The 14,335-nt window shown below is 41.0% G+C and overlaps 1 protein-coding gene across 1 annotated transcript in view; it reads right to left on the bottom strand.

Annotated features, from left to right (window-relative positions):
- Positions 1-9,989: 9,989 nt before the first annotated feature.
- The window catches only part of LOC142663936 (pulmonary surfactant-associated protein D-like), a 44,010-nt gene continuing 39,664 nt past the window's right edge, over positions 9,990-14,335 (bottom strand). The window contains exon 7 of the mRNA XM_075842787.1: positions 9,990-10,464. Within this exon, the coding sequence (XP_075698902.1) occupies positions 10,133-10,464 (332 nt within the window). The 3' untranslated portion in view covers positions 9,990-10,132. The remainder of the gene's footprint in view (positions 10,465-14,335) is intronic.

The raw sequence follows: 14,335 nt of genomic DNA, 5'->3' as shown, positions 1-14,335 counted from the left end.
GTGGGGTCATAACATGAACAAATGTTCATGGGGCTGCATAGGGGAATAAATGACTGCCACAAGGTGTGATCTATCATCCTACTCCCACTTTCAGCTTCCCACCACTCTCTCATGTAGACACAGAACCAGAAAGTAAAACTTTTCATCTTGTTTTCTGAAAACGACTTCTGCTCCTTGCCTATTGCACCTACAACTTTAGAAATTAATATGATAGATGGTAAGTTCTAATCTCCAGCCCTTATATTCTAGTTGTGGCAAATACTTCAAATCATCACATATTACATACATAGTTAATAAGGTTGATAAAAGACACAGGTTCATCAAGTATAACGTATGATCCTACCGTGTTAATCCAGAGGAAGGCAAAACTCCCATACGGTTGCCTCATTACGGGAAAAATTTACTCCCGCACTCCAAATATGGCAATCAGAATAAATCCCTGTATCAACACCCCATCTCCAGAATCTACTACTCATAACTTGTATTATTGTATTTTTCAAGAAAGGCATCAAGGCCCTTCTTGAACTTGTTCAAAGAATCAACCATCACAACATCGTGTGGCAGAGTGTTCCATACGTCCTTGTCAGTTAATAGGTTAAAGAGGTGGCTCTATTACACAATGCCTTTCCATATACCCTATGGGGGGGGGGGGTTAACAGAAAATTGAGGTAAATTATGTAGTTACAAAAAATGCAAAAATTCCTACACATTTTAACATGAAGTGTTGGCCAAATTACCACCATAACGGTGACAGCAAGAGGAACCTAAAATATAGCGATTGGCACCAGTTCCCCCTAAGGGTATGTTCACACAGCTTATTTACAACGTAATTCGGGCGTTTTACGCCTCGATTTACGTCCGAAAATGCGCCTCGATAGCGTTGGCAAACATCTGCTCATTCATTAGAATGGGTCTTATGATGTTCTGTGCACACGGTCATTTTTTTTACGCCCCGCTCTCAAAAGGCGGGGCGTAAAAAAGACGCCCGCGTCAAAGAAGTACCTGTCAATTATTCAGACGTAAATGGAGCCGTTTTCCATGGACTCCATGGAAAACCAGCTCCATTTACGTCCAAGATGGACACAGCAAAAAGCGCCTCAACATGCCATTACGGCTGAAATTACGGAGCTGTTTTCTCCTGAAAACAGCCCCGTAATTTCAGCCGTTACGGACGCTGCCGTGTGAACATACCCTTACAGTCATAATAAAATAATACCTTGGCAGGGCAACCGTTCCTAGGTGGAAGAATGTAACCATTGTGTAAAGGATCTGCCAGGCACAGCTTCGGGGTTAACGCCCATAGGTAATCAGTCGGCACCTGAGTCTATGTCTCTGAGACTGACTCCAGCTTCCACCACTCAGGCTGGCAGGCTTAGGAGTGGGAGAGCCTATCGCAGCCTGGCCAGACGGAGCTAGCTCCCGCCCTTGGTCTATTTATACCTGCCTTTCCTGTTCCTCCTTTCCTTGTGATTCTTCTCGTGTGGTTTGCTGGCCCAGCTACAGCTTCTGACTATTTGATCCTGCTCCATACTGACCCTGGCTTACTGACTACTCTCCTGCTCTGCGTTTGGTACCTCGTACACTCCTGGTTTGACTCGGCTCGTTCACCTCTCTTGTTGCTCACGGTGTTGCCGTGGGCAACTGCCCCATTTCCCTTAGCTTTGTGTACCCTTGTCTGTTTGTCTCGTGCACTTACTGAGCGTAGGGACCGCCGCCCAGTTGTACCCCGTCGCCTAGGGCGGGTCGTTGTAAGTAGGCAGGGACAGAGTGGAGGGTAGATTAGGGCTCACTTGTCCGTTTCCCTACCCATATCATTACACATTGTGACTGTGGTCTTATTTGTAGAGGCAGACAAATAGCAGTCAGTGAATATCACTCAGCGGTGCAAGTGCTGCACAACTTTCCATCTTCCTAAAAATGACACACTCATGAAGAATTAGTCGCATCTTCTATCAAAATTTGTAATCAATGCTGGGTGGTATAACAACAGATAGGCAGGTCTGCTTGTCAAGACAACAATATGACAATCGAAGTTGCTGGTGAAGAGCTCTTGCAAATTTTAGCTAGACATGCAACTCGTCCTTCATTCCAGGAAAACTCACGTTGGCCACTTCTTGCATACAATCCATTGGTTCACCACTCATCCCTATGGTATATTATTTATGAAGATCGCATATCTCTGTTTTCCATGCGCCAGAACACTTGTTTAGCATAATTTCCTTTCCTCAATATTTCACATTATCTACCAGTGTATAAATGGCTTTTATAATATACTAAGGAATTTAATATAAGTTCCAGTATAGAATAAAAAAGGTGTGCAAAGTAAATAACTGTTGCAGGAGAGAGTTTTCATGCCAAACGGTTCTACCTAAATTGTACATATCGATAATGTCTGGATTAAGGGAGTTTTGTAGATTATGAAATCGTGCAGTTGTGCTCACCAGCAAGTTACAAGAGGATATCATTGGAGAGGAAAGCTTTGAGAAGAAAATCTCAGTGACGCAATCGTATCTTCATTAAATGTTGTTTTACCAAACATTTTACAGGAATCCATGTAATTGTCAGGGTTGTGGTATTTTTACCTGTTTACATGTAAATCGTTCCAGAATGTAAAGTTCTAAATTATTTTCATGCCAAGACCTAAAGTTAACGTGTCACATTCTCTAATCTGGTTGTGTTAAACCAGCCTTAAAGGGAACCTGTTATGTTGAACATCTGTGGGCAGTATGTTATAGAGCAGGAGGAGCCGGGCAGATTAATATAAAGTTTTGTGGGAAAAGATTCAGTATAACTTGTATTTTATTAATTTAGATCCTTGCTCATTTTCGATTTAGGAGTTCAGTAGGCGGAGTCACTTAATAAATGACAGTCTTCCTTGTATTAGTGGGCATATAGAGATGGCTGTCAAACACTGAATAGCATCACCCTGAGGCCTAATTCACACGAGCGTGATATACGGTCCGCGATATACTGTCTGTGATATACGGTCCGCATGTCGGCAGTCTTTCCCGGACCTAACACAGTGCAGGAAGGAACGCTACTAGCATCATAGTTATGTGCGATGCCAGGTGTCCCTGCATCACTGCGGGAACTGTCCCATACTGTAATCATGTTTTCAGCATGGGACAGTAGTTCCGCGGGGAGGCAGGGACACCTGGCGTCATACATAACTATATATCCATCTACTCAGCTCCTCCTGCGTTATAACATGCTGCATGCAGATCAGACTGCAGGTACAACGTGACAGTCACACTATACACCGCGTTCCAAATTATTATGCACATTTTATTTTTCGCTGATTTTCCTAAATAGTTGATGCAAATGACAGTGAGTATAATCTTCAAGCCATCAACCGTTGGAGTATAATGCGAATTTTATTGAACAAATCTCCTAATGATAACAGATTTTTTTTAGAAGTAAAAAACTCAATATGCACTGTTTCAAATTATTATGCACAACAGAGATCAAAACATTTTAAAGGTTGTAAAGAGAACTAAAATGGTAATTTGTTGAATTTGCAGCATCAGGAGGTCATATTTACAGAAATCAAAAGCTCTTTCAATCAAAAAAAACTAAGCAAGCCAAGTTACATATTAACATAGGACCCCTTCTCTGATATCACCTTCACAATTCTTGCATCCATTGAATTTGTGAGTATTTGGACAGTTTCTGCTTGAATATCTTTGCAGGATGTCAGAATAGCCTCCCAGAGCTTCTGTTTTGATGTGAACTGCCTCCCACCCTCATAGATATTTTGCTTGATGCTCCAAAGGTTGTCAATAGGCTTGAGGTCAGGGGAACATGGGGGCCACACCATGAGTTTCTCTCCTTTTATGCCCATAGCAGCCAATGACACAGAGGTATTCTTTGCAGCATGAGATTGTGCATTGTCATGCATGAAGATAATTTTGCTACGGAAGGCACGGTTCTTCTTTTTGTACCACAGAAGAAAGTGGTCAGTCATAAACTCTACGTACTTTGCAGAGGTCATTTTCACACCGTCAGGGACCCTAAAGGGGCCTACCAGCCCTCTCCCCATGATTCCAGCCCAAAACATGACTCCGCCACCTTTTTGCTGACGTCGCAGCCTTGTTGGGCCATGGTGGCCATTCACCAACCATCCGCTACTCCATTCATCTGGACCATCCAGGGTTGCACGGCACTCATCTGTAAACAACACGGTTTGAAAATTAGTCTTCATGTATTTCTGAGCCCACTGCAACCGTTTCTGCTTGCGAGCATTGTTTAGGGGTGGCCAAATAATAGCTTTATGCACACTTGCAAACCTCTGGAGGATCCTACACCTTGAGGTTCGCAGGACTCCAGAGGCACCAGCGGCTTCAAATACCTGTTTGCTGCTTTGCAATGGCATTTTAGCAGCTGCTCTCCTAATCCTATTAATTTGTCTGGCAGAAACCTTCCTCATTATGCCTTTTTCTGAACGAACCCATCTGTGCTCTGAATCAGCCACAAATCTTTTCACAGTACGATAATCACGCCTAAGTTTTCTTGAAATATCCAATGTTTTCATACCTTGTCCAAGGTATTGCACTATTTCACGCTTTTCGGCAGCAGAGAGATCCTTTTTCTTTCCCATATTGCTTGAAACCTGTGGCCTGCTTAATAATGTGGAACGTCCTTCTTAAGTAGTTTTCCTTTGATTGGGCACACCTGGCAAACTAATTATCACAGGTGTCTGAGATTGATTACAATGATCCAAGCATTACCACAGGAGTGTCACTATAGGGGGTACAGGGGTAGCAGTCGCAAACAGGTCAAGTTGGCTGAGGTGGCTTAAAGGCCCTTGTGCCACATAAGAAGACACTGGTGTTATAAATGGCACATGCTAGGTGGGGGCACCGTTACAGATTTTGCATTGGACCCAGGAGCTTAAAGGGTTATTCCCATCTTACATCTTTATTTTTTTGATACCCTAAATGTTTTTATTTATCAAAAATAAATGTATTACACCCCTCCATTGTTTGATCTTACCCCCCATAATCACACTACAGGACTGCATGGTCCCACACCTCGTTCCCTATAATTTCTGCTTGAGTGGGCGGTACAAAGCTATTTCCATTCACATAACCAGCAGATGGCGCTGTGAAAATATCATAGCACCACTTGCATCAGAATGCACGCTCCCGATGCTGCTATGTATTGTATTACGTATATTCGCTTCTCTTGGACACAGCCGGGTCTTTGATGCTGGGAGAGCATGGTGTGTTGTTGTTTGGCATAGCAAGCAGGGTAGCCCGCTCTATGAATTATCAAGGCGTCACAAATAGGCTTCTACCTGGCTATACACGTTGTGCCTCATGACGTACACACTATCCCTCCATGTTTCACTCACTTGCACCCCATTATCCATTTATTTCCATTGAGGCACTTTATTTATTACTGCCCCCTATATTTCACTTATAGTATTACACTTGCACACACACTATTCATTTATTATTTCTTACTACACATCCCATGCACCACATACCACTCCCCTCAAGACTAGTGGGAGTGGCTATTATTATTTAAAGCACCTGCTCGCCCTTTCATCAGCATTTCTGGCCTGGCTGTGTCCATTTGTAAGTATGGCCTTTTTCGGTGGTATTGTATTACATGCAGCATTGGGATTATACAGTAAAATAGTGCCAAAATAATGTTTAACAGGAGGCTCACTCATTCCTCCCTCATTATTATTCACTATGTGCTGTGTAAAAGTTCAATGCCCTCTCTCACCTTTATCCAGTTCAGTGTTAGGGTCTCCTTAACTTGTCCACAGTAATAAAAAAACTATTTGTGTTTGCTCCAAAGTCCATTCTGGTATCTCTATATTTACATACAGAGATACCAGAGCTTCAGAGCAAGCACAAGTGTGAAAGTCCTGATAAGTGCTCTGCTGTTGTGGTCTCAGCAGTGATGTGCGGAGAACAACTGAATAGGACCGCTCTCCAGGCTACTTCACATGCCAGGGAACCGTTGCTATTCACTTCTATTGCAGAGAGGAAGAGGAGGGGGAAGCTGGGCTGAGAGCGGAATAGGACAACTCTCAGGCTACTGCGCATGCCTGAGAGCTGTCCTATTCACTTATACTGTAAAGGAGAGAGGTGGCCGGGCTGGGAGTTTCTGCGCACGCAAGACCAATGCGCGCTCTTGAGAACCCGGCCAGAAAAATAGAAAGATGTAGAGGCGCATCTGCGCAAGCGCGGCCACTGCTTCAGGATCCTGGTGGTGGTTGTATCTATTGGAAACAGACAATATACAAAGAAGAGGACATCAGATCCAAGAGGAGGACTATCTCAGAAATGGTGAAAAAAAAAAAAAAAAATTGCTACGTTTTATTAATCTACATAATTAACCTATTGAAGTATGATCTTCACGTTGGGAATACCCCTTTAAACTTATACCTCTGGCTTTACTGAACTGAGGAAAGCAAGAAAAATTCTCAGAAACATACGTGTATCGTGATATTCACAAACATTCGATAGAATAGTATCCATTACAGGTCTCAATACTTCTATGATGTAAAGCTGTACCTGGATTTTCTGGAAGAATGGTGTAAGAAACAAGACTTCCACCTCCTGTGTTTTGACTATAAATATTGTGATAACAGAGTGATGGTACTGGGCCAAACCGCCTTCATAAATTTAATAGGGGAGATGTATTGGCCAGTCTTAATAAGAAAAACATTGGAGTAAGATAAAACAAATTTATGAAGAGACACACACCTCTCGATTTTTCAACTTCAAACCCTGTGGAAGCCACTTGTTGGCGATACGCGTGGGGTATCTGTCTCCTTCTCCCCTAACGGACTTCATAGAGGACATGCTGATCTATGCTTACCTGATGCAACATTTTTGTTCTTTGATCATTTTCTCTTGCATTGCATGTCTGCTCTAGGGGTTTAGGTGAGCGAGTGGGGGTTACTATACCTGTTGCCGCTTATCATGGTGGCTCTCTCTCTCAACCCCTCCAATTGATTCCTATATGGCATTTTGGTGCCGATTTTAAATGTTTTTAACCTTTGTTTTGCATATTGAGTCTTGATTAATTAAATAAATATATTTTGGATATTCATATGGTTATCATATGACATTTTTTCATTGCCTCATACATACCCCTTCTTTTGTCGTTCAGCTTCTGTGGTTTACAGGGTATGTGGCAATATATATGCTGTGCCTGCCTTTGACTCTTTAGTACACCACATTTGTGAACTGTTTCAGAGACCTCGCTTGACATGGGGGCATGGGCTAGATTAAAATGGGGCATGACCTGTTGCAAAGGAGATGTGCGGATGTGTGACAACTATTTGGTGCAAAAAACTGGCTTAAAGGAACAGTGTCATCACAAATTATTTTTTTATATGTTAAAGATGTTAGTGCTTTATTAAAAACGTTTATATTAATTTGTGTGTTTGTGTTTTACTTTTTCTTATTTTTACACTTTTTCTTCCCTATGGGGGCTGCCATTTTTTGTTCCATTTCTGTGTGTGTCGATTAACGACACATACAGACATGGAATACGGCAGCCACAGTCCCATAGGGACTGCGAACGGCTCCCGTCCCATTGACTGCAGTGTACGGCGTCTGTGTGGGAACTGCGCATGCGCCGCTCCCACACAGTCCTATTCGAAATTGGCGCCGTCCGGCGCCATTTTCCTGTGGACCGGAAGTCGCGGCCGGACAGTAATATTACTACTTCCGGTCGCGGCTTCCGGATTTGTGCACTTGCACCAGCGGCAGCAAACGGAGCGGACGGGCCGGAGGGAGCCGCGGCGGCAGGAGCAGGTAAGAGATTTCAATGTATGTTCGTGTTTGTGTGTGTTTACTACTGTATGTAAACCTACTACACTGTGGGTTAGCTCAAAAAATGGCGACACACAGTGTAGGAGGTTACATCGTTCAAACCCCTCGTTTATCCCGGCACTAGCCAGGATAAAGGAGGGGGGGATGCTGAGAGCTCACTAGAGCGAGGGCTTTTAACCCAATGTTGCAATGCTGCAATTTTGGGAACAGCTCCATCTAGTGACCAAAAATGGGTAGTATTATAAATTAGAAATAATTAATAATATTACATGGACTCGTGCAAAAAAATAAAAAAAATTTGAACAATGTTTAATCACCCACACACTAAATGTTTCATTTTTTTAAAAAAAACATGTTTTTCTGGCAACACATTCCCTTTAAACTATGTCAGCCAACAGGTGGTATTTGGTAAAGTGTCTAAGATATCTAGCAAGATGCGCCAAATTCATCATACAGCATGCATGTACCACTATGATAAAATTAGCGTGTCTTCTGACTGCCTTCTAAGTTTGTGCTGTCTAAATCTTAGATACTATTCGTAAATCTGCCTCAATGTGTTTGTGTTTAATGCATTTTATTATGCTCTAGCTGTGACGGCTTACCACCCACAAACCAAAATAGGAGCAAAAAAAACAAAACACAACTGTTGTGTATTTTGTGTCTTTTTTGGTAAAACTAGAACCATCAACAATGGAAAATGCCACCAAAAATATATAGAGGCATAATGATTGTAGGTCATGTTTTATGTTAAATAGGATTGCTACCCACGGCATAAATTTAGCCAACTATATGTAATTATAGAAGTATCAAATCTTAGAGGTGTAGCTAAAGTTTAGTAATTGTGTTTTATGTACTGTGTTATGCATTCTATTGCAGTAATTTTTTGCAAGAAGTGCAGTCATATTAATTTTCACAGCTTATTGACCGGGAATGGAAATCCTCTTTAAAAAAATATTTCTAGAACTGTTTAGATGGAAAGTCAAAATTGCAATACCAAATGTAAAACCTGCTATGATGGACTTCACATGTTTTTCTATGGTGCTTTTTCCCCATAGAAATCTTGACGAATATGCCTGTACTAACCTTTTCAATCAGTTGCCACTCCAGCACTGACAATCCCATGGTCCCCACTTTTCTTTGTTTACATCACTACGACATGTGACCACTGCAGCCAATCACTGTCCGCAGTGGTGATGCCAGTATGTACAGAGCATAACTTTTTTGGCCAGTGATCTGCTGTCGTGGTCACATGTTGCTAGCGCATTTTATTGCTGCCGCTATGTAAACATAAGCAAGCAGGGAACCTGAAAACCGTTGGAGGGGGATTGAAAAAGTGAGTATATAGGCATATTTATTTTAACCCTGTAAGCAGCTGCCCGTTCATTTTTCGCACAGACGTTTCCAGAGCAGATTTATGCGCGAGGCCATAGTACGAGTGAGCAGATACATTTGGACAATATGATCAGACGTTTAATGGCCATGGATTGTCAAACCATATGTGAAATTCCGTCACACAATAGAATAGGTCCCCTCTCTGTCCCTGCCCTTGTATGCCATATCCAGGATTGTTTGAGACATTCAATGGGTTGAAAGGTGGAGATCAGAAGTTTCTCTCACTTTTGCTGTTAGAGCAGGGCTGAGGCTGTGCATTTCAGCCATTATCTCGCTCTTGATTACTTGAGCACAATAATATTGCTCACAAAATCACAAAGATGAGTATGCTCAACATGATGCTGATTATGACTGCCACTTATAAAAACTATGCTTGTAGGGCCATGTAACACAGCAGATTTTTAATCAGATTCCACATCGAAATCCGCGTGAATTTTGCCCTTCTCTGTCTCCCATAGTTTTTAAATCCACATCACAGTAAAAAAAAACGAAGTCACATGTTACTTCTTGAAGTGCAAGCCATGACTGGTAGCCACGAGTGAATTTGCCCCATTAAACCGGACTAATCAACATGCGGATTTGTGGCATATCGAACTGCAAATCCGCAGCAGGAATCCGAGGGTAGCTCTAGGACTTCTACTATGGATCCTCTTGCAAATCCGAGTTGGATTTTTTCACTTAAAAAATACGCCGTGTGAACATAGCCTTCTAAGCTGTCAACCAGTTTTCATAACAATCACACATATTTTAGCCAAGAATTCATTGCTAGTTACAGTATGTTATGTCATATTAAAGGTATTAGAGGGGATAATAATTTTATTAGTTAAATACAAGGTTTGCCTAATTAAACAAAAATAATCATTGCTTATTATCTCTTATTTGAACATTTATGTTGCTAATAAAATTCGCATATATTTAGTCTCTTTTCCTGACACCTTTTGTCATTCCATTTCCCATTTTAGTTGCATTTCAACACAATTTTCTTCTCCTGCTTGATTGGGTTCTCCAGTGTTCCAGTTCGAATATGTAATTGGATTTCCATCTGGGTACCGAAAAGTACCTTCTGTTTGAGAGTCAGTAATTCCCAGGAATGGAAACATTTTGTAAAACTGTGCAATATTTAAAACAGCATTATTCTCTTCTGAACTTTTTGGTGTAGCTACCTGGCCTCCAGCTTTCTGACATTCTTCTTTTGACTGATCATAAGTTAGCTCCTTACCACTTGTAACAAATGTTTTATCTCCAGCGATGGCCCCTCTTGCAAACAGTAAGGCTGAAATAAATGGAATAAAAGGGTAAGTACTGATCTGGACCTGGGTGAGTCGTCGGAAGTCATATGTCTTCATTTTTCAAAGCATTTGACACTTTAACACATAAAAGGTTGGTATATAAAATGGAAATGCTGGGACTGTGGGAAAATGTGCAAAAATGGGTAAATAACTGACTCAGTGATTGAATGTTGTTATTATTGGTACATATTCAGATTGGGTTACTGTTACTAGAGGAGTACCACAGATGTTGACCTCTATTCATTTTATTCACAGTAATCTATTCACAGAATTGGCCTCTATTGTTTTTTATATGTTTAACTAATAATTTAATTAATACATTTTGTTTATTTATTACCTTGTAGATAGGTTGCACAGTAAAATTTATATTTTTGCAGATGATACTAAATTGTGTAAAGTAATTAACACTAAGAAGGACAGTATTATGTTACAAATGGATCTGGATAAGTTGGAGGCTTAGGCAGAGAAGTGGCAAATGTGGTTTTATCACTGATAAAAGGAAAATGTATGCCAACATTACTTACTAAATGTAAAAACTTTGGTCAAATCTGACATGGGAAAGGACTTAGGAATATTAGCTGAAAACAAACTTAATTGTAGCAACAAGTGTCAGGCAGCGGCGGCCAAGGCAAATAAGATTAAAGGATGCATAAAAAGGTTTAAAAGTAAGAACCAAAGTAATCAATGGAATGGGTTGACTGCAGTATCCAGAAAAATTATAAAAATTGGGGTTATTCAGATTAGAAAAAAAAAGAAAGCTAAGGGGTGACCTATTAACTATGTATAAATATATCAAAGGTCAATACAGAGATCTCTCTCATGATCTATTTATACCCAGAACTGAAGACGGGGGTGCATCAACTACGACTGGAGGAAAAAAGTTTTTTACACCAAAATAGATGGGGTTTCCATACTGTAAGAATAGTGAGGCTATGGAACTCTTAGCCAGGGGAAGTTGTCATGGTTAATTCCGTGAAAAAGCTTAAAAGGGGCCTGAATGCCTTTCCTGAAAGTAATAATACACTTATTAAAAAAACTAAATAAACTTATGGGCACTAGATTACTAGAGATTGTTCTTTGATTCAGGGATTTCTTCTGATTGCCATATTTGGAGTTTTGAATTTTTTCCCGAAGATGAGGAAAATTGGCTTTTGCCTCATGGTTTTTTCCTTTTTCTGCATCAACATTGAAGGAGAATAGGCTGAACTGGATGAACTTATGTATTTTTTTTTATATGAATGTCCACTAATTACAACAACTTTATGTTTTGAAAGCCTAAAACTGTCTCTAAATACTACAAAATTGTGTGTATATATATATATATATAGCAGATATAAAAAAATGGCGACAGCACCCTGCAACACTAATGCCACCTAAACCACTAAATATAAATAGATATGCACTAAAGCTCAATCTACCTACAAATAGGGAGGTTCTTAGTGCACATTTTGATCAAAAAGTGTTAGCCCACCTGCCACGACAAGGCGACCTCTGTAAGGTGGGAACCTACGCTGCACATACACCCAGAACTGGGACTAAGCCTACATATATACCTGGGGATGGTAGGATCCAGCATTGAACTGATTAAAATCACCCAGGGCAGAGTGGGAGGAGTGCAAGAACAACAAGTGGAGGCAGTCACTAACCCCACATATATGGATACCATAAACACAACAAAAATTGAACAGCACATTCCAACTAAATGATACAAAATACGCAGGTGCAAGAACACCTGTGACTGCAGATATACAGCAGATATAAAAAAATGGCGACAGCACCCTGCAACACTAATGCCACCTAAACCACTAAATATAAATAGATATGCACTAAAGCTCAATCTACCTACAAATAGGGAGGTTCTTAGTGCACATTTTGATCAAAAAGTGTTAGCCCACCTGCCACGACAAGGCGACCTCTGTAAGGTGGGAACCTACGCTGCACATACACCCAGAACTGGGACTAAGCCTACATATATACCTGGGGATGGTAGGATCCAGCATTGAACTGATTAAAATCACCCAGGGCAGAGTGGGAGGAGTGCAAGAACAACAAGTGGAGGCAGTCACTAACCCCACATATATGGATACCATAAACACAACAAAAATTGAACAGCACATTCCAACTAAATGATACAAAATACGCAGGTGCAAGAACACCTGTGACTGCAGATATACAGCAGATATAAAAAAATGGCGACAGCACCCTGCAACACTAATGCCACCTAAACCACTAAATATAAATAGATATGCACTAAAGCTCAATCTACCTACAAATAGGGAGGTTCTTAGTGCACATTTTGATCAAAAAGTGTTAGCCCACCTGCCACGACAAGGCGACCTCTGTAAGGTGGGAACCTACGCTGCACATACACCCAGAACTGGGACTAAGCCTACATATATACCTGGGGATGGTAGGATCCAGCATTGAACTGATTAAAATCACCCAGGGCAGAGTGGGAGGAGTGCAAGAACAACAAGTGGAGGCAGTCACTAACCCCACATATATGGATACCATAAACACAACAAAAATTGAACAGCACATTCCAACTAAATGATACAAAATACGCAGGTGCAAGAACACCTGTGACTGCAGATATACAGCAGGGTGCTGTCGCCATTTTTTTATATCTGCTGTATATCTGCAGTCACAGGTGTTCTTGCACCTGCGTATTTTGTATCATTTAGTTGGAATGTGCTGTTCAATTTTTGTTGTGTTTATGGTATCCATATATGTGGGGTTAGTGACTGCCTCCACTTGTTGTTCTTGCACTCCTCCCACTCTGCCCTGGGTGATTTTAATCAGTTCAATGCTGGATCCTACCATCCCCAGGTATATATGTAGGCTTAGTCCCAGTTCTGGGTGTATGTGCAGCGTAGGTTCCCACCTTACAGAGGTCGCCTTGTCGTGGCAGGTGGGCTAACACTTTTTGATCAAAATGTGCACTAAGAACCTCCCTATTTGTAGGTAGATTGAGCTTTAGTGCATATCTATTTATATTTAGTGGTTTAGGTGGCATTAGTGTTGCAGGGTGCTGTCGCCATTTTTTTATATCTGCTGTATATCTGCAGTCACAGGTGTTCTTGCACCTGCGTATTTTGTATCATTTAGTTGGAATGTGCTGTTCAATTTTTGTTGTGTTTATGGTATCCATATATGTGGGGTTAGTGACTGCCTCCACTTGTTGTTCTTGCACTCCTCCCACTCTGCCCTGGGTGATTTTAATCAGTTCAATGCTGGATCCTACCATCCCCAGGTATATATGTAGGCTTAGTCCCAGTTCTGGGTGTATGTGCAGCGTAGGTTCCCACCTTACAGAGGTCGCCTTGTCGTGGCAGGTGGGCTAACACTTTTTGATCAAAATGTGCACTAAGAACCTCCCTATTTGTAGGTAGATTGAGCTTTAGTGCATATCTATTTATATTTAGTGGTTTAGGTGGCATTAGTGTTGCAGGGTGCTGTCGCCATTTTTTTATATCTGCTGTATATCTGCAGTCACAGGTGTTCTTGCACCTGCGTATTTTGTATCATTTAGTTGGAATGTGCTGTTCTATATATATATATATATATATATATATATATATATATATTTATTTATAGCCAGTATAACAAGAACTTTTTCTTAATAATATTTCCCAAATATTTAGCAATAAATTTTAAAAAATGAGCCGTGTGCAGCAGTCTGTATGGAGGCACACGGCTCATATGGCTGAAGTGACTGCAGTTCTGTACTATAGAGCCATACTGTAGGTACTCTTTGTGCTGCAGTACAGTGCTCCATGCATTGCTATATAACAGGGGTATTCTCCTTTCGAGACAATAATTTGAGGGAAGAATAACTTTTGTAATACAGCATTC

This window comes from Rhinoderma darwinii, chromosome 11 (assembly GCF_050947455.1).
Source record: "Rhinoderma darwinii isolate aRhiDar2 chromosome 11, aRhiDar2.hap1, whole genome shotgun sequence".
Classification (NCBI taxonomy): domain Eukaryota; kingdom Metazoa; phylum Chordata; class Amphibia; order Anura; family Rhinodermatidae; genus Rhinoderma; species Rhinoderma darwinii.
Note: the sequence above shows the minus strand (reverse complement) of the source record. Positions and strands in the feature narration are given on the sequence as shown.